Raw genomic sequence first — 21,410 nt, 5'->3', positions numbered from 1 at the left:
TGATTAAGGTGACCCATTCAATAGGTGCATAAAGAAAGACAGTATCATTGTGTTGTTAGATGATTAACAGTCCTCCTTGTGTCCACTAGATGGCAACTTGATAAACAAATATTATTTACATGAGTCTAATGTATGATGTAAAATAGCTAAACAGGACACAGGATGTGTCCAGCAACCACATAAAGACAGGAGTAGCATATTAACTCAAGTATTTATTAACTGACAAAGGATCAAGAGCTTTCACAACTTTTACCAGATACATACAACAAACATATGACAAGATGTCAAATTAGTTATTAAGTGTAAAGGAAAGTGCAGAATTGGATCTTTACATATGTTGCTAAAGGCATCTTAGAATACTTTCTTACACAAAACAGTCCGATTGTCTACCTGAAGTTTAACCTGCAGTTAAACCCTTAGCAGAGCAATACAAACATCAACAATCTTAGCAAACAAGCTAACGAACATAGCTTCAAATCACTGCTGTCCGCTGCTACGAGCCGTAAACAGTTAACACGTATGAAAGCGTGAACTGAGCTCCGTGGCACTGGTCAAACTACGTGTACTTATCCGTTCGTGCTGGGACTGATTAAATGAGCACAGTCCGTGTATTTTTAAAACGGTGAGCTTTGCTTCGGTCAGTGCACTGCGAGCAGAGACGAACAACTTATCGAGAGACGTGAAGTGAAGAGAAGTTATCCCCTCCTCTCTTTGCTCAATTTACATATGACGTAAGCACGTTGTGCATGCACATAAATCCTCAATAAAAATGCATTGGAAGGTATGTTTTTCGAAAAAAGTTTTTAACATGAGAGTCAATGGGAGAATTTTTGGGTGATTCTTCACGTCAGTCAAATCGCCCCAGAAGAGGCGGAACCATAAAACGTGACTTGAATCTGACGATTCTGATTGGACAATGACAGATAATATGTCTAGAACACTGATAATAACTACCTTTGCTGGCAGAGACGACTGAAAGGAATATTAGTACTAAGGAGCTTTGGAATTGCTGAGGAAAAAGATTCTCTTTCTCCTCCTTGTTGGGAGGGCATCGCCCAAATCGTCCCTATACACCGGCCGCCCCTGATGAGTGACTCAGTGACTGACAGTGTGAATGAATCACAGCAGCACGGCAGACACACTTCTTCTTACGAGTCACTCCCTCCCCGCTCCGCGCACGTTGGCTGGCGTCGATTGCCAAAGATTGACGAGTGATTCACAGAACGCGGCAGTTCCACTCCCGGCCACCACGCTCGCTGCTGAGCTCAACTGAACTAAGAAAGGAACAAATCAGTTCATGAAGTGAGAGAGCTGGAGAACTGTGGCTGAGGACGTGAATCTCGTTCGCGCTGTCACTCACTCTATTAGGGCCCTATGAAATCCGTTTTATTTTTTTCCAAATTCCGTTTTATTTTTTTCCAAATTCCGTTTTTTCCGTTTTAATTTTTTAGAATTCCGTTTTTTCCGTTTTATTTTTTTTTTATTCTGTTTTTATTTACCTTTTATACTTACTTTACCACCATAGAATGTGTGCTTTTTGTGTCGGTGAATAAAATTGGGAACTGAAATGCAACTTTCTTCTTGAATCCACTAACTTCTCAATTGTTCAATTGTTTTGACTTAAGTCAAATCCTAATTAAGTAAATGCCAGTGAATCTTAAAACAAGCCATGCAATGTTGGTCACATTTAAGAGTAAAATAATTAACATAAATAAAAAAGTGGTAGTGCCCCCTCATCTGGTGCAGACGGATTTCTGCGCACCGCCCCTGCGCTGTACTTTTCTCCCTCTCCTGCGCCCTGCGCTTCTCCGTATCCGACTGGATCGTTTCTCTACACGCATTATTACCCCTGCAACTCTGCAATTAAGGGAATAACAGATGCATCAGATGAGCCGATGTCTTTAGTTAACTGTTCAAAGAGAGAGAATGTTCTCTGGTGTGAAGTGAAAGTCGCGGGGAGTTCATAAGTTTCACTTTTGCGCAGAGACTTTCCAGCATTTAACAGACGATGTTCCACAGTTTACTCGCCGTGTTTCGGCCGCCGAATTATCGGTGCATTCCTAAATATAACATCTTTATTGACAATAAAAATATAACCGTAATAATGGCGTATTTGATGGTGTGACTTGAGTTTCAATCGGCACCTGGACAAGGAGACGCTCGCCCGTTACATGCGGGCGCAGCACACTTGTTCCGCGGTTTAGAAAAAAAAAGTGTATATAAAGTAAATAAACAAGCAACACGCACTGGGGGAAACCCTGACCGGGTGAGTGTTTGTGAGGAGATGCACGGGCGGTGCCACGAATGAGAGTTCCCCGGAAGATTTCTCCAGACAAACGTTCCTTCTCCTCACGATGACAGCATTTCAGTCACATTATGTCAATTTCCGCGATATTCCGCGTTTAACATTAGATTCCGTTTTTATTGGCCAATTCCGCGATTCCGTCCGCGATTCCGTTAACACGGAAATCATAGGGCCCTACTCTATGACCCGCGGTGCGAACGTACTGCACTCAGGGAGGAGGTGAGTCATGTAGCAGGGCACTGGGCCCCTGCTAAGCACTGAACGATTCGGTGAACGAATCTTTTGAACAAATTATTTTAATGAACTGATTCAAGTGATTTAGTACACTCAAATGAACTGCTTATCCCATCACTACTTCTTTGATTTTTTAAATCCCTGCCCAGGGACCACAGGCAGAAATTAGCAAAATTTCTATAACCTGGCTCAATGCATTTTTTTTCCGTTTTACGAGATTAATGTTTTTTGTGCATTGTCCCTGTTTTAAATAAATAAACTCCTATCCTATCCTATCCAAATTAAATCTCTTTTCATCTAATAATACTCTAATGGAGGAACACTAAGGGCTAGAAAATAAACCACAACATATATGAATTTAATTTTTTTAAAGGTGAAGTAAGTAGTTTATAGTGCCATCTAGAGGAGAGGCTGAAATTTACAACAAAGAACTGCTGCTCTGCTCACCCCCTCCCTTCCCTGAGCGCTACGGTATCCTCAGCTGGTCAAATGTCGTCCTCGTTGTCTTTCTCCGTGTCAGCAGATGAGGTTCGTGAGGCTAGGGAGAGGGCGAGTTACGGCGGCCGTAGCAGACGAAGCGGAGAGAGAGGAGGCGGGACTTACGCTACAAGTAAAGAAATGCTTGATTTGTTCTCTGGCGTTTGTCCTTACTGGCTCCGGTAGAAACATGGCGTCTCGCTGCTAACAGTGGCTATGCAACCGCGGCCCGCGACCATGTTATTTTACATGACTTTTTGAAACACTACGAAAATGAAACAAAAACTATTATACAGCGACTAGACAATGCAGGAGCACATAATATGTATAAAAAAGTGGATTTTGGGTTATATAAACCCATAAATACTACACATTGTCCCTTTAATATAAGTAATCATAAAAAGAAAAATCAGACTTAAAGCTCTTCATGAGCATCAACAGTCTTCATAGATACAGTACTGCTTTTCAGGAGCTGAGTATCTTCTTCTGATCTTGAACAACACAGGCAGGTAAAACAAGACGATCGTCTTTTCCCACTCTCTGGATCCACTCCATGAAGTGACTGTAAGCTGTTAGGTGATATCACTGTCTGCAAAACAATGAGCACAACGTTAGCGAATCAAAGTATCTGTTCTTACAGTAACATAGATGTAACTGAACTGTAAAGAAGCAAACGTTAGCTCAGCTGGCGTTACATATTAACATGGACAAATGGTGGTAAAAATAAATACAAAGCAAAATACTTACTATACTAAGGTGGCCATTTATCCCGTTTCCTTCATCCACCGTGCCAGCAGGCAACAGGCGTTGTGGGTGCAGCGGGGCGTTGTGTGCGGCCGTGTAGCCAGAGCCCTTGGCAGCTCCAGGCACCGGTGCAGCTGGGCTTTGGCTACACGGCGCCCCACTGCCTGGTTCCGGTGCAGCAGGAGCAAGAGCCCCTCTGCACCGGCGCCTGGAGCCACCACGGGTGCCTTGTAGCCAGAGGCTAAAAGCAGGTATTTTCCCTCGCAGTCAGTTTGAAAATTATATTGCCTTCTCAGTTTACAGGCCAAATTAAAGGGAGCCAGAGCTGGTCATAACTGTTAGCAAAGATGGGGGACACTGTGTTTACGTTCTGTGAATGAAGTCTCGTCCATTCTGGGAATGAAGTCTCATCCCCCTATGGGTGAGTCTAAAAAGTGCAGAACTATTATTGTAGTTTCAAGCCTTGAACTGGCATTCCCCATCACTGACCCGAAACGCGTCATTTGACTCTGTGATGGGGAACATTCTAAGGGAAAGCACATTTAAAAAAAAAATAAAAAATTAATTACTGCTATTCTAGCAATACAAAGCCACATGCATATCGGTGAAGTATCCCTTTAATAACTGACACCACAAAATGGAGATCCTTTGTAAAACATTTGCTGTACAGGGTTTTTGTAATGTTGTTTTTATTTGTTAATTTCTGCAGATTTGGAATGTTTGAGTTCCTCAGTAATAAGATGCGTGATGAGAGTGGTATACTGAACAGCAAGCAAGGATTCCTCTGTGGTCTTGGAGCTGGAGTTGCAGAAGCTGTATTTGTCGTCTGTCCCATGGAAACAGTTAAGGTACAAAACCAGTCCCTTCTCCAGATTACAAAACGCAAAACAAAAAATGCAAAACACACATATCTCAAAACACAAATGCAAATCACATAACACAAATGCAAAACCAAAAACACAAACATATAATAAATGCAGAAAACACAAAAACGGAAAAAGCAGGTATCTGCGATCGACCAGGATTGTTGCTCATTGGAGGGACACACAGTCTGTGTTTTTAACAGGAAGGAAAGGCAACAGACACATATCCACCCTGCTATCATGGATGTCTGCTATATATACATAAATATGCACATATATATGTATATATATATATATATATAATAATTATTATTATATATTATATATATATATAAACAGGAATAATCAGGAAAATTTGGACAAGTAGCCACTGTTATTTTTACAGATGAGTCTGTTTAGTCATGTAAACTTGTTAGTAAATAGAAAAAAAAATCATGTTTTTTTCCATTTCTTTCCATACCGAAAATGTACCGAACCGTAACTGTTTTTTCACCGTCACACCCCTTCTGTTTACAGAACACTGTCATATCTCAGATATCTCAGAAACTACTGCAATTGTCTGTTTCGACTCTTTGACATATTATCTTATGGAATTAATTGATCACAGGTACTATGTCTCCCTAGGTTAAATTCATCCATGACCAGACATCAGCAAAACCAAAGTACAAGGGATTTGTCCATGGGGTGAGGGAGATTATCAGAACCCAAGGTGAGGAAGAATTATTTCCCTTCTGTCTATTTTTGTGAGCAGCATAACTCAAAAAGTAAAAGACAAATTTGTTTTATTACTGATTAAATTGGTGATCTGAATTCAGGGGCCGTCCGCTCGCGAACAACCACTAGGTGCGAATGGCTCTAATTAGCATTTGAATGTCGCGATAATCTCACCTGCGCTGAGTTAAGGCCACATTATACTTCTCCGACTGAGTAATGCGTTATCCGACTGCATAACCACGGAGACCCCTCGCGCCTTCATACTTCTGTGTCATGGTGACGGATACGCACTGCAATTTCCTGCTCGATCAGTAGGGGTTGTTGTGCTTTTGGCTACAGTGAGCAATGGCGTCCGAGAGAGAAAGACTGTTGTTGTTAAAACAGTGGCTGTTTCTCACTTTTCTGTGTCACGGACCACAGTTTTAAGATAATTTGAGGCAAGAAATTATCCATTTAGAGCAGGGGTGTCTTTTTGCAAAGAGGGCCAGATTTGGTAAGGTGAAAACGTGAGGGGGCTGACCATTCAGCCTGACCATCTTTGAATCAATAACATTAAATACAAATTATCTATATTATGAAATTTGAAAAATTGCAAATGACATCCTTCATTTTTTTAAATTTTCAAGTTTTTTACCAAAATCACTCCGCCTTTCGTATTTGAAGACCACATAAAATGAAGAAAAAGTCTGTCTGGAAAGGTCATTTGAAACATTACATATTATTCACTATTAAATGCTCACTGTAAACTTCTACATTGAAAACGGTGGTATTGATCATCACAAAAAATCAATTAATTAAGATTTTAGAATTTATTCAACTCAGAGGACTAAACAAATCATGTCTGCACTAATGTGAAGTGTGATACTGAGATCTTGCCCTCAGTATGTAGTCCAGTTCTGGCTCAAAAACAGTGGTTTTAATGCAAAGACGTCACACAGGTGAGAGTCACTTAGGGCGCTTGCACACCTATAGTTCGATTGCTTTGGTCTGCACCGGTCAGAAAATGTTACAATGTAGCAAACAGACGTACGATTTGCTTTCACATATGCATGAACGAACCAAATTGACCGCAAAGACCATCGGCACTGGAGCCAGACTAACCCCCATTACGGCTGGTTCACAAGGCAGCGCTGCTGTGACGTGCCCTGTGGGGATTGACGCTTGGCAGAGAACAGCGCAAAACCATGGCGCTGACATTTTGCGCAGCTGATGCAATTTGGGGAAATCCCGTATCTCATCTCATATCCATAATGCATTAAACTATACCGTTTCGTTTCTTTCACACCAGAGGAACCGTACCAAAGTAGAGCAGATAAAGCTGCATAGCTGCAAAATCCCGAAACAGCCTGGAAACGGCGGCCCTCGCTGTCAACTTTCCTTTTTTTATGTACAGTCCCCATGTCAGAAATGGGCTGGGTTGAAATGATCACAAAAGGCCAAGTGTCAAGGCGGCAAGGGTGTGGCCGCAGGGCTACTGCCATCTTCTGGTGAAATATAAAATAGTTGTTTTTTGTACACATGCATTTAATACTCAGGTCAACAGTGCTGGCGGGCCACATATCATTGATTTTGTAACAGAGGCTGCGGGCCGGTGAACATGGGCCGCAATTGGGCCCCGGGCCGGACTTTGGCCATGCCTGATTTAGAGTCTAAACATGTGGTGTGTGTCTTAAGATATGACGTATTTTATAGTTTGGCAGCGATGTTGTCGGCGGTGATCAGCTCCGCCTCTGTGGGACTGTGAGCGTAACCTACGCAGATCACTTTACGCAGGAATATAAATTGGGGTTTACACAAACAACCATTGGATGAAACCACAAACAGTTCAAAGTTAAAATCCCCTGTGATTGGACAGCAAATCCCTCACTCATTGGTCACCTTTGGAACACATGGCCATTTGCCCCTCCCATTTTTGATAAGGTTTATAATAATACAAATATTAATAATACTACTTATTATTCCGTATTGCTATTATTATTTAGTGAGAACTACATGTCACAATAGAGAATAAGAGACATAAGAAAGTACATACGGAAAGTGAAGCTTTATTTACAAAAGAAACCACAAATAACAAACATGCTTTATGAAAAATCTCTCTTGGCTGCTTCAGGGTCATAAGTTGGAGCAGGTCTTGCAGAGTGGCCCATTATGCAGCCTTCTGTGGTGGGTTGCTCTGTACTCTGGGTCCCTCTTGTCTCTCTTGTAGTACAGAACACAGTTCTGATCGCTCCTGGCTCCTGAAGGATGGAGTCTGAACTATCCACTCAGCTTCTCCATCAGCTGAGCCATCAAATCAAATCACATTTTATTTATAAAGCCTACAATTACAAAACACAGTTTGTCCTCCATCCTCCTCATCAGACATCAGGTAAATTTTGTTGCCCCTGCAGAAGTCCATCTCATCCTTGGCAAAAACAGCCCTCCTCGCTTCCAGCAGCTGGAAACACAAGTAGTACAATTAGTGCTGCTCTATGTGTGTATATATACACACACACACATACACACAGATGTATGTGTTTGTCTTATTAACCAGTTAGTTTTGTAAAATGTCACACTTAGTACTTTTAGTACAGTCACACTTACCCTGGATTTCCACTGGACGCGGAACGGCAGCGGCACGGTTCTGCTACGTCTTTCTGCCCGGCGGCAATCCCCACCGGGCGCGTTACGGCAGCGGCGCGGAGCCTTGGGAGCCGGCGGTATTCACGGAAGATCTGTGTATAAAGGAAACAACAACAACACAGCTCTTCAGTATTTGGATTCTACAAAATTACAATTCTACTTACTTTTGCTGTGCATGTGTTCTTTCAAGGTCCCGGTTTTAGAGTCTGTTTGAGTGGCTGTGTGGTTAAAGTGACCCTGGAATGGAAAATAGTAAAGATTAAAATAATATTCTGGATCATACAAAAAAGACTGGATTAGTCCTACATTAACTTTCTTGAATCTTCGCCATATTTACATTAAGTTGTTCTCTATTCGAACATAATATAAGTCTTTAGCTTTAGCTGAATATCTCAAGTGTTTCAAGGTATGTAGGATAATAAACACATATTTCCCGCACGGCCTGCAAACAGCTCTTAGCCTGAAGAACGTTATGTTTACCGGTGTGAGAGACACACACGCAAATGAAACACGGGCAAACAAGTGTAGCTTAGCACTTAGCCACCTATCACCAATGCTACAGTCAGAACATATACACAAAGACAGTTTCATTGTTGGAAATACTTACAACTTGAGCTGCAGGTAATCCACCAGTTGTTGTTGACACTGTTCCTTCGTTTAGATGAAGTCTTCTGCTAAGTCCAGCATGGTACTATCCGAAGTTTGAATAACACTTCTCTGTGAAGTTATGAGCCATGTTCTCAATCGATACGCTCAGCAGCTCCAAAGACTGACACGCTTCTTCTTTTTAGTTTACGCCGGTTGGCACCCTTCTATAGGTGCATTACCGCCCCCTAGGTGCATTACCGACCCTATGACAGACCATTTGACCCTCTATCTGAACCAAGACTAGCTGCTATAAAGCAGTTTTAGTTGTTAATAACATGTCCAGAGCCACTGCATTCAAACATTTCCTTGCTAAAGTTTCTTGGCTTCATCTCCATCCAGACAGACATTTTAATGACAGCCAGTAGATGTTTGGAGTTTGCAGGGAACAGACACATCACACCCAGAATGGTTTCTCCCTGTAGAACACATTGCTGGAAGATGTGTTGTAAACTCACCATTGTCCGGTAAGCAGTACTAGAGAAAAAGTGACAGTAGTCATACCACTCTGCACGCTGGCTGAAATTTTGCACAACTCAGTTCTAAGTCTTGTGTGCCTTTCTCTGGAAACCACTGAAGTGTAAAAATGTAAATGTTTTCATATGTACAACCTTCTCTCTTTTTTTTTGGTGGGCTGCTTATATAGCTATTGTTATACAATATAAAACATGTTTACTGTTTTAAACTGTCAGGCACCATTATATATTTTGTAAGTTATTTTCTTATGTTCTCTCATCATTCTGAACAGGGTACAAATGGACTTTAGCAATAATTGTTAATCATTCTATCAGTTACCATGAACAACTGGGAATCTACACACAATGTTGAAACATTACTAAGTTTAAAGGTGTGGTGGTATAATCAGTTTCCAACCACATAATGCAATTAAATAATACTCCCAATTGTTCAAAGAAATAATTCCTCTTCAAAATGTAAATTGAAATTCATTCTACATGGAAACAAACTAATTACAAAACGTATCTATTGAGCAAAACTCAATGGCTCCATGAGGCTTGTGTATCTTTTCCATGGAGACACACACTCCTGATTTGCATTTGAACAGATCATTGCATGGTCATTTACATGTGAAAACCTTACCTGCTCCTAGGAGCTAGGGTGGGTGACTTTCTCACCTTGACTGCAAGTTTGCAGCAATTCCTGGCAGTTATCGGCAACTGACTGAAACACCCAGTTGACTGGGAGTTTCACAGCAATTCTCAGGGATAACTGCTGCAGTGTTTGCTCACTGTTAATGATCTTACACCGGCAAGCACTGGCATATGTGTCCAGCCATGGCAAAACCGGTCACAAGTCAACTTGGGGACATTTGGAGTTATTTACTTTCCAACAATGTCCAACACATGCACATTGGATAATATTTGAAGAAGAATTGGCCATTTGAATGTAGGTACTCCTCAAACTGCTTTAGGGAGAATTTTAGCCTCAAAGATTTACACCTTCTGAGAGCCAAGAGACAGAATCATCACATTTACATAGAACAACCCCCTCCTGGTCTAAGCTGTCAGTGGAACCACACCCTGCTCTGAATGAGCACAGATACTATTGTTGTGAGCTACACTGCTACACAGAACAATACATATACAATACATTAAAAAACTGGACATAACTAAATATGGTGGGGTGGCTTATTCTGTTATCAATTGTGTAGTCATACAGTGTTATGCAAAAGTTTGGGCACCCCTGTAAATCTTCATGATTTTCCTTTATAAATCATTGGTTGTTTGAAAAAGACATTTCGGTTAAAGGGACACTGTAGTATTTATGGGTTTATATAACCAAAATTCCACTTTTGTATACAAATTATGTGCTCCTGCATTGTCTAGTCGCTGTATAATATTATTTGTTTCATTTTCGTAGTGTTTCAAAAAGTCATGTAAAATAACATGGTCGCGACGCCATGTTTCTACAGGAGCCCGTATAGACAAACGCAAGAGAACAAATCAAGCGTCTCTTTACATGTAGCGTAAGTCCCGCCTCCTCTCTCTCCGCTTTGTCTGCTACGACCGTGGTAGCTCGCCCTCTCCCACGCCTCACGAACCTCATCTGCTGACACGGAGAAATACGACGAGGACGACATTTGACCGGCTGAGGATACCATAGCGCTCAGGGAAGGGAGGGGGTGAGCAGAGTTCTTTGGCAGTTCTTTGTTGTAAATTTCAGCCTCTCCTCTAGATGGCACTATAAACTACTTACTTCACCTTCAAATATATCATATAGGAGACAAACACAGTGATAATTGAGACGTGAAATAAAGTTTATATGATTTACAGAAAGTGTGCAAGAATTATTTAAACATAATTTGGCATGTGCATAAGTTTAGGCACCACAAAAGAAAACATTTGTGCATCCTCCTATTGCAGAAATAACAGCCTCTAAACACTTCCTATAGCTATAGAGTCTGGATTCTGGAGGAAGGTATTTTGGACCATTCTTCTTTACAAAACATCTCTAGTTCAGTCAGGTTTGATGGTTTGCCCCGGCAACTTTGTCACTGATTCCTGGACATTCTTCTCCAGAATCTGCTGATATTGCAGACGTTCTGTAAATCATATAAACTTTATTTCACTTCTCAAATATCACTGTGTTTGTCTCCTATATGATATATTTAACTGAAATTTCTTATTCAAACAACCAATGATTTATGAAGGAAAATCATGAACATTTACAGGGGTGCCCAAACACTGTATTTCCATCATCTGTTTTTGTTGTTTCATGAAAAAAAAAAATATATACTTTAGAGAGAAGGATCAAAGACAGACACATATTTCTAATATCAAATCAGACACTTATGAAATACATTGAAGTGGCTCTGCGGTGTAGTGTGGATGGATCAGTCTGTTACTGAATGAGCTGATAATGTCCTCTCAACTTGTTGCTAAATCATTAGCATCACAGTCACTTTATACACAAAGCTGTGTCATTGACACATAATTCAAGCACATCAGCACGTTTTTATAGAGCGGTGCAGGCGTCACGTCATCATCTCAGACAACTACTGTGTCTGTCCTGCTCTCTTTCTGCCGCTGAATAATCATCTGTTTGTTGTTTTTGTGATGATGAAGTTTGCTAACACGTTAGCATAAAGATCGCTAGCTTAAAATGCTAACAGCAGTCTTTATGCTGTCTCTGTCTTTGTGAATAAGTTAAGCCACAGTTTTTTTGTCCAGTTTTCTTTGCCTTCCTTTGTTCAACAAAGCTTTGATGACGTCTGCTTTAATAACAATCACGCACTGCACACACGCACACACACACACACACACACACACACACACACACACACTGCACACACTGAATAACTTCTGGAAAGTTCCAAGCACTCGCTCTCCCCCTCCCTCTCTCTCTGTACGTGCATATCAATTAGCCATGTGTATTCTCTGTGACCATCAGCTGATTGGCTGAATAAACAACAAAAGCTCTGAAATGTGAGATCACCACACCCAAACTAGGAGTGATTCACAGCGATAAAACAACCTTAATTCAAACACAAAGTTTATGGTTTTAAGACTCACAATACTGTGATTTGAAGCATGTAGTGGCTTCTTCAAAACTTCAACATGTGTAATTTTGAAAAAAACTGAAATCCCTAATTTTGAAAAAAAAAGTTTTTACTACTTTTTTCTTGTTTTGCGCTGGGCCGACTTGTTCCAGCTTGGTCTGTGGCGGGTCACATATGTCCAGTTCAAGTTCAGACTCTAGTTCCTTCCAAAACCGTGGTGTTCTCGGTAAAGCAGTTAATCAAACCAAAGTTCAATGGCCCGCATTGCTTGATGCACAACGTGAGCAGAAGTAACCCAAGGTGCTAAATTCCAGTTTCTCCTGGAATTCAGGGGACACTCAAATTGCCAGCAAGCACTTTGTCTCTTCTGGAGATCACTGCATGTTCTTCATTTCTGCCATTTCACTAGTATGTTATCCTTCCTTCTTCCTCAGGTCTGTAGCTTACATTGGCATGTCCACTGATTATGTAATGTTCAGCAAGTAAATGGATGTTTGCTGCTGGGAACCAACTTTTCAGGCTCCAAGCCAATTTATTTTGGCCTTTAAAAAGCCAGTCTGTTCAACATTTTGTCCAGGAGCCAGAACTGTGCTTGTTCATTGTTGGTATGAAAATATTGCTTTCTCTTCTTTTACAGTGGTATGCAAAAGTTTGGGCACCCCTAATATTTGAGAAGTGAAATAAAGTTTATATGATTTACAGAAAGTATGCAAGAATTATTTAAACACAATTAGGCATGTGCATAAGTTTAGGCACCCTTGTCATTTTATTGATTTCAATACCTTTAGCACTAATTATTGGAACTCAAAATTGGTTTGGTAACCTCAGTGACCCTTGACATCCATACACAGGTGAATCCAATCATGAGAAAGGGTATTAAAGGAGTTCAATTGTAAGTGTTTCTCCTCTTTGCATCTTCTCTGAAGAGTGGCAACACTGGAGCCTCAAAACAACTCTCAAATGACTGAAAACAATGATTGTTCAACATCATGGTTTAGGGGAAGGATACAGAAAGCTATCTCAGAGAGTTAAGCTCTCAGTTTCAACTGTGAGGAACATTGTGAGGAATTGGAAGACCACAGGCACAGTTCTAGTTAAGGCCCAAAGTGGCAGAACAAGAAAAATCTCAGATAAGCAGAGGCGAAGGACGGTGAGAACAGTCACAGTCAACCCACAGCTACCTACCAGCGTTACTTGCTACCTACAATTACAATTTGGTTGTGGTTCCATCATGCTGTGGGGCTGTGTGGCCAGTGCATGGACTGGGAAGCTTGAGGTTGAGGGTCACATGGATTCCACTCAGTATCAACAGATTCTAGAAAACAATGTCCATAAATCAATGACAAACCTGAAGATGCGCCAGGCTGGATCTTTCAACAAGACAACGGCCCTAAACACTGCTCAAAATCTACTAAGGCATTCATGCAGAGGAACATATACGATGTTCTGGAATGGCCATCTCAGTCCCCAGACCTGAATATTATTGAACATTTGTGGTGTGATTGAAGTTGGCTGTCCATGCTCAGAAACCATCAAACCTGACTGAACTGGAGATGTTTTGTAAAGAAGAATGGTCCAAAATACCTTCCGCCAGAATCCAGACTAATTGGAAGCTATAAGAAGCGTTTAGAGGCTGTTATTTCTGCAAAAGGAGGTGTGTGGTGCCTAAACTTATGCACATGCCTAATTTTGTTTAAATAATTCTTGCACACTTTCTGTAAATCATATACACTTTATTTCATTTCTCAGATATCACTGTGCTTGTCTCCTATATGATTTAATTAACTGAAATTTCTAATCCAAACAAACAATGATTTATAAAGGAAATTTTAAAGAAAAAAGAAAGAAAATTATGAACATTTACAGGGGTGCCCAAACTTTTGCATACCACTGTTTACTGCCACCTACTCTTCTTAACTTCTTTCTACTACATAATGATTGTATATGTAGAACAGAAATAACATTATAAAATAAGTAATTGAAGTCATCACATCCTTTCACTACAGCTGGAATGTTCATTCATTCTAATAGAACTGTAATTACAAAGACTTAAAGGAAAAGAATAATGTATCTGCAGGTTTGAAGGGGACTTATCAAGGCCTTACAGCCACTGTATTGAAGCAAGGCTCCAACCAGGCCATCCGCTTCTACGTCATGACTTCCCTGAGGAACTGGTACAAAGGTGTGTAAGTGAACAAAATGGTTCCTTGTCTGTGAAATCAACACTCACAACTAAAACAATGCAATCTATGATTAATCGTCTTTCATTTTTCTATCCTAAGGTGATGACCCCAACAAAGCCATTAACCCTTTGATAACTGGATTGTTTGGAGCTGTTGCTGGTGCTGTCAGTGTATTTGGAAACACTCCTCTGGATGTCATTAAAACCAGGATGCAGGTTGGTTAAAGGACATGTTCACCTCCTGAGTAGGGATGAGTAGGGATGTAACAGTATGAAAACTTCATGCTGTGGTACATGTATATAATATGGTAACTTGTTACAATCGGGCCTAGGGCAAAACCTGATCACAACATGAATATGGAGACTCAAGTAAACACACAATTTTAAAGGTTTAAAAACAACTACAAACTGTCTGCTGACAGTCTGGCTGTGAGAGGTTTAAGGAAGTTCACTACAGGTGGGAGGATCAGGCCTCTTATCTGGAACCTCCTGTGCAGGACCAATCAGCTCCCAGGATCCACGTAGACCCTCACACATGTCATTCAATCAAACATGCACTCCTGCAACCCTTTCACACTCACATGCAGACACATACCCACAAGAAAAAGAAACCATAACCCTGGGGTTGTAACATTAACCTTCACCCTCATTAATTTTACTGAAGTTTACTGCGTCACCTGTAACCGTATCCCTACTCATGAGTCAAGGTACTAATGTGTGTACGTGTGCGTTCTTGCATTGGTATGGAATTGAGGACATTTTGGCAGATCCTCACAACCTGTCACCCCCAAAAAGGGCTTTTTGAGGGTTAGGACCTGGTTTTAAGATTAAGGTTAAGGTTAGTGTCAGGCACTTAGTTGTGATGGTTAAGGTTAGGATAAGGGGCGAGGGAATGCATTATGTCAATGAATGTCCTCTATGAATGCTATGCAAATGTGTGCTTGTTATTCAACAGGGTCTTGACGCTCACAAGTACAAAAGCACACTGGACTGTGCCGTCAAGATCATAAAGTATGAGGGACCAATGGCGTAAGTTCATATTAATAATTAATTAATTATATATATTATTTTATTATATTATATTATTAATAATTATTATAATTAATTAAGATATATGGAGAATTATGCTTTGTGTTTCTTGTGTGTCTGTAGTTTACAGTCGTCAGTGCTCTCTTAGTTATGCCTCAAATCAGACAGCACACTGATACTACTGTCATTTGGATTACATTTTTTTGATAAAGTGACCAAGACTTTTACCCATAATGGTGAGTGAATGGCAAAAATGTGTAGCCATACACACGCTTTTTTTTTTCTTCTCCTTCGAGATGCAGCGAAAATTCAGCCACCGAAAAATGTCGGCCCAAAATGGCCAAAAAATGTATTTTCGGATTTCGTCCAAAAGATTTAACACTGAAACAACACGACTGAAACAGGTTCTACAGGTCGCAAATAGCCTACTGCTCTCTTTAAATTGGTGAAATACCCTGCGATAATGTAGACAATAGCCTACTGGTAACAAACGATGTTTGTTAATGTATTGACACGTGTCATAGCCAAGCCCGACATTAATTTTCATAAGCCCAAATAGCTCTACAGTTGAAGATTTTTGAATTAATTTACGTAGGACGTGTATCGTAGCACTTCACTTCAAGTTTCAGGGGAGCTCCACCCCATGTCTAATTGTGTATCCAGGTGCATAGGTCTCACTTTGGTGATAGTCACGCCAGGAATATACTATCAGTAACAGTAACAGACAAATATGCTTATTAGTGTATGATATGGCTTAGCAAGTTTTAAAGCTGTTTCCCATTCATTATTTGTCTCTTTTTATTCAATTTCAGTTTCTACAAAGGTACCGTTCCTCGGCTTGGTAGGGTGTGTTTGGACGTGGCCATTGTCTTCATTATCTACGAGGAAGTGGTGAAGGTCCTGAACATAGTTTGGAAGACAGACTGATGTGTATATCCTGGTGCTACACGAGCAGATGTGTCAGGACAGGCCATCCACATTACAAATCCAGGTCAAGTCCCAAAAAATGATCTCCCGCAGCACTGCTCTATGTTCTCACGTCTACCTCCATTTTTTCTTTCCAAGAACGAAAGGGATTGATATATTCTTGATTTTATTTATAGCACCTAGTACAAGTGGAAGCATTATCTGCATGAAATAAGTTCCAGATTGCAGAGACTGCTTACACACTCTTTTTTCTCTTAAATTCCAGAAGGGGGGACGTTCAGTTCTTAAGTGCTCAGGGAATGGAAATAGTGCATTTATTTACATCTGCTTGACGAGAGAAATGACAACTCTGTCAATCAAAAAAGAAGTGTGCCTCCCCTACTGCTCTTGGAATTCAATTGTATTAGATTTGTTTTAAAAGAGAGAAAAAAAGAAAAAGATTGGGTTGGGTGCTTGTAATGGAGAAATTATACAAAATTATAAAAATGAGAGATTATAACAAATATGTAGATTATGTTTCCTGTTTTAGAAAACCATTTAAAACAATCACTTTAGCTTGAAGCTGATGGAATAACAAATATAATTATTTTAAATATTTTATAAGTGCAGCAAAAGTTTAAAAAGTACAATACAAAACAAAATGCCTTAAATCATAAATTTAAAACATTGTGGCATCCACAAATAACCAGGTTTTTGTTCGCTTATATATTAAGCTTATTTAGAAATGCACATTTTCTATACATTAGTTGAGGTCTTGTAAAGAACTTAGAAGTTGAAGAAATGTTTTAATCAACCAGCGGTGTAAATAGTGCCTATGTATTATATGATTCATTTTGAGATCTTCTGAGATCAAGAATGATGAAATGTACTTAGTCAATAGAGATTTTTAATTTTATTCATCACACTCAGTTGCACAAACTGCACTAATGCCAAATGTTTAATTCCAGGCTGTTTGAACTGTTCTCATTTTCTGAATTCACTGTAACTTTTACTGTGGATAATTGCTTCTAATTTGAAATTGCTTTTAATACATAGAAATGAATGTTTGATGGTACCTTCCATCTCATTCCATGGAGGAGGAGTGGAGTAAGATAACATTTATTAAAGATTTAATGTATTGCCTTTACTTAACTGAGAGGCCAATGTGTCAACTGCTGCTCAGAAATGTAATGCTGTGTTAAAAACTGGAGTTTGTAGCTTTTGTGAGCCTGGCATGTTTACATGCAGTGCAAGTTTGGTTGTATTTTTCTCTTACATCTACATGTAGGACACACAATGTTTACCTTGAGTAACTTCACATCAAACTGGCCTTGTAGACATGTAGAGATGTCAGATATTAAGAAAAATATTTGGTGTTTTCATGCCATTCCATATGAAAAATATCACATAGATAAACCCAATATTGTGCCTTCAGTCTTATTGAATCATATGTATGATAACAAATAAACATCAACTCAGACTGTTGTCGTGTTCATTTCATCAGATGTAGAAAGTAAGTTGAACATGCAGTTGTACAAATACGAAATGTTGGAAAACTTTCTCAAAATACAATAAAAACTTAAATTGGAATTTGTTGAATTACTTTTTTTTAACAGATGCAAGTAGAAAGAAACACTTTTAGTGTTTACACTGACAAACTATTTGTATTTTGCAAATATATACAGTTAGGTCCATAAATATTTGGACCTCTATACACCACTACAATGGATTTGAAATGAAACGAAAAAGATGTGCTTTAATGGTACACTTTCAGCTTTAATTTGAGGGCATTTACATCCAAATCAAGTGAACACTTTCTATATGTGCCTCCCACTTTTTAGGGAACCAAAAGTAATTGGACAAACTAAACATTCATAAATCAAACTTTCATTGTTTAATACATGGTTACAAATCCTTTGCAGTCAATTTCAGCCTGAAGTCTGGAAGGCATAGATATCACCAGACACTGGGTTTCATCCCTGGTGATGCTCTGTCAGGCCTCTACTGACACGCTCTTCAGTTCCTGCTTGTTCTTGGGGCATTTTCCCTTCAGTCCCTTGGTCTCCAGCAAGTGAAATGCATGCTCAATCAGATTCAGGTCAGGTGATTGACTGATAACATTCTATATTTGCCTTAAAAAACTCTTTGGTTGCTTTTGCAGTATGCTTTGGGTCATTGTCCATCTGCACTATGAAGCGCCGTCCAATGAGTTCTGAAGCATTTGGCTGAATATGAGCAGATAATATTGTTGGAAACACTTCAGAATTCATCCTGCTGCTTTTGTCAGCAGTTACATCATCAATAAACACAAGGGAACCAGTTCCATTGGCAGCCATACATGTCCACACCATGACACTACCACCACCATGCTTCACTGATGAGGTGGTATGTTGTGGATCATGAGCAGTTCCTTTCCTTCTCCACACTCTTCTCTTCCCATCACTGTGGTACAAGTTGATCTTGGTCTCATCTGTCCAGAGGATGTTCTTCCAGAATTATAACAGCTTTTTTAGGTGTTGTTTGGCAAATTCCAATCTCGTCTTCCTGTTTTTGAGGCTCACCAATGGTTTCCATTTTGTGGTGAACCCTCCGTATTTACTCTGGTGAAGTCTTCTGTTGATTGTTGACTTTGAAACACATACACCTACCTCCTGTTTCTGATCCGGCCAACTGTTGTGAAGAGCTTTTTCTTCACCAGGGAAATAATTCTTCTGTCGTCCACCACAGTGGTTTTCTTTGGTCTTCCAGGTCCTTTGGTGTTGCTGAGCTCACCGGTGCGTTCTTTCTTTTTAATAATTTTCCAAACAGTTGATTTGGCCAAACCTAATGTTTTTGCTGTTTCTCTGATGGGTTTGTTTTGATATTTCAGCATAATGATGGCTTGCTTCACTGACAGTGACAGCTCCTTGAATCTCATATAGAAAGTTAACAGCAACCTATTCAAAATGCAAATGTCACTCCTGGAATCAACTCCAGAACTTTTACCTGTGTCATTGAAGATGAAATAATGAGGGAATAGCCCACAATTGTCCATGAAATAGCTTTTCAGTCAATTGTCCTTCTCCTTGTACTTTTGGTCCCCTAAAAAGTGGGAGGCACATATAGAAAGTGTTCTAATTCCTACACCGTTCACTTGATTTGGATGTAAATAACCTCAAATTAAAGCTGAAAGTGTGCAGTTAAGATTAAGAACCCTTTAAGTCCCGCAAGGGGAAATTCAATTCTGCAGTGAGTTAGTGAACACACACAGCACACAGTGAGGTGTAGAACATGTAACCCAGCGCAGTGAGCTGCCATGCCAGTGAGCGGCGCTCGGGGAGCAGTGAGGGGGTTAGGTGCCTTGCTCAACAGCACTTCAGCTGCGGACTGGTCGGGGATTGAACCGGCTACCTTCCGGTCTCGAGCTCGAAGCCCTAACCATTAAGCCACAGCTGCCCCTACATCGTTAAAGTACATCGTGTTTGTTTCATTTCAAATCTATTGTAGTGGTGTATAGAGCCAAAATAAAGAGAACTGTGTTGATGTCCAAATATTTATGGACCTAACTGTAGATAAAAATAGAATGTGACAGCTGCCTCATCCCTTCAAGAAGAAGGAGCATTCGAAGCTTGAGAAATACCAAGGGCTGAGAGAGGAGCTAGAGAGTGGGTGAGTACAGGCAACTGTGGTCCCAGTGCTGATAGGAGTACTAGGAGCAGTAACCCTCAAACTGGGAGAAATTGGCTCAAACAGATTCCAGGAACTTCTACGATCTTTGTCCAGAAAAGCACAGTCTTAGGAACAGCAAACATACTGCGCAGAACCCTCAGGCTCCCAGACCTCTGGTAGAGGGCCCGGACTTTAACTCAAACTTGGAGAAGACACAAACCACCCAAATGGGTGAGTGGGGAATTTTATAACCTGATCAAACAGAACATCAAAAACACAACACAAAATGTTTAGTATTGTGTCAGTATCAATAGTAATATATATTCTGTTATGATTAATTGTCATAGACAGCTTGATGTCGAGGCTCAAGACTTGCAGATATGGACAAATAATCACACAACAGTTCAATTCAATTAAAATGTTTTGTTTTAATTGTTCATTGTTGTTCATTGTATTGTTATTGTTTTGGTGTAATAAGCCTGGAGAACATAGTTCTCAATGTTTCTCAATGTTGAAAGGTTTTTAACTAAGTTTAAAGGTATTTTTTTTACCTCTTTCATGCGTCTTTCAGTAACTGTCCACAGGCTATTTCAGCTATAATCATTATATTCACATTGTTTAATTGTTAATGATTTTTTTAATAAATGAGGAATATTTCATTTAAATTTTAAATAATTAAATTTAAAAACTCATGTCAACAAGAATTATATACATTACATATGTTTGCTTTTGATTTTATACAGTACAGTGTTTTTATGAACATAAATACAGTATATTTTATTTTTAATTTTTGCATGATTTTAATTTGTCTGATTTGATATAAATACACACTACATGAGGAACTATGCCAGATAATAGTTGCTAGATAGAGAAAGAGAGACCATATCACTCCAGTGTTCACTTCTGGCTCCCCGTACAGTTTAGAATTAAATTTAAAATCATGTACAAAGCACTTAATGATCATGCCCCTTCATACCTGAAATAACTAGTTTTACCCTATCATCCTAACAGATCACTTCAGTCCCAAAATGCAGGCTCACTTGTCGTTCCCAGAGTCTGTAAGAGTAGAATGGGAGGCAGAGCATTCAGTTACCAGGGCCCTCTCTGTCCTGTAGAACCAGATCCCAGTGACAGTTGGGGAGGCAGAAACCGTCTCTGTATTTACTTAAACATAGACTTAAAACCTTCCATTTTTCAAGATATTCAAACCTTTCAAACGTTGACACGTTCAGCCCAAGTAGGAATTAAATTGATTTATTTATTCACACATAGAAACACCATACAGATGTCATACTTAAAATACTTATTAATATTATTAACAATATTTACAATGACATACTTATACTTTAGGCCATGGGTGTCAAACTCATCTTCACTGAGGGCCACATCAGCATAATGGTTACCCTCAAAGGGCCAGATGTAACTGTCATACAGAATAAATGTAACTACATGTAACCAAATGCAAACCAAATGTAAAATGAAGGTAACTACGCCGTAATATATTGCTAAATAACTTTCTGTATA

At 39.7% G+C, this 21,410-nt stretch overlaps 1 protein-coding gene across 1 annotated transcript in view; it reads left to right on the top strand.

Moving 5' to 3' along the window:
- LOC310943875 (tricarboxylate transport protein B, mitochondrial-like) overlaps window positions 1-17,718 on the top strand; it is a 50,099-nt gene extending 32,381 nt beyond the window's left edge. The window contains exons 4-9 of the mRNA XM_083909553.1: window positions 4,470-4,608; window positions 5,248-5,332; window positions 14,199-14,303; window positions 14,404-14,519; window positions 15,259-15,332; window positions 16,145-17,718. Coding sequence (XP_083765679.1) covers window positions 4,470-4,608; window positions 5,248-5,332; window positions 14,199-14,303; window positions 14,404-14,519; window positions 15,259-15,332; window positions 16,145-16,259 — 634 coding nt within the window. The 3' untranslated portion in view covers window positions 16,260-17,718. The remainder of the gene's footprint in view (window positions 1-4,469; window positions 4,609-5,247; window positions 5,333-14,198; window positions 14,304-14,403; window positions 14,520-15,258; window positions 15,333-16,144) is intronic.
- The last annotated feature ends 3,692 nt before the right edge of the window (window positions 17,719-21,410 follow it).

Source organism: Microchirus variegatus (genome assembly GCF_963457635.1).
Source record: "Microchirus variegatus genome assembly, chromosome: 23".
Classification (NCBI taxonomy): domain Eukaryota; kingdom Metazoa; phylum Chordata; class Actinopteri; order Pleuronectiformes; family Soleidae; genus Microchirus; species Microchirus variegatus.
The sequence above is the reverse complement of the archived record's forward strand: the minus strand, read 5'-3'. Positions and strand labels throughout refer to the sequence as shown.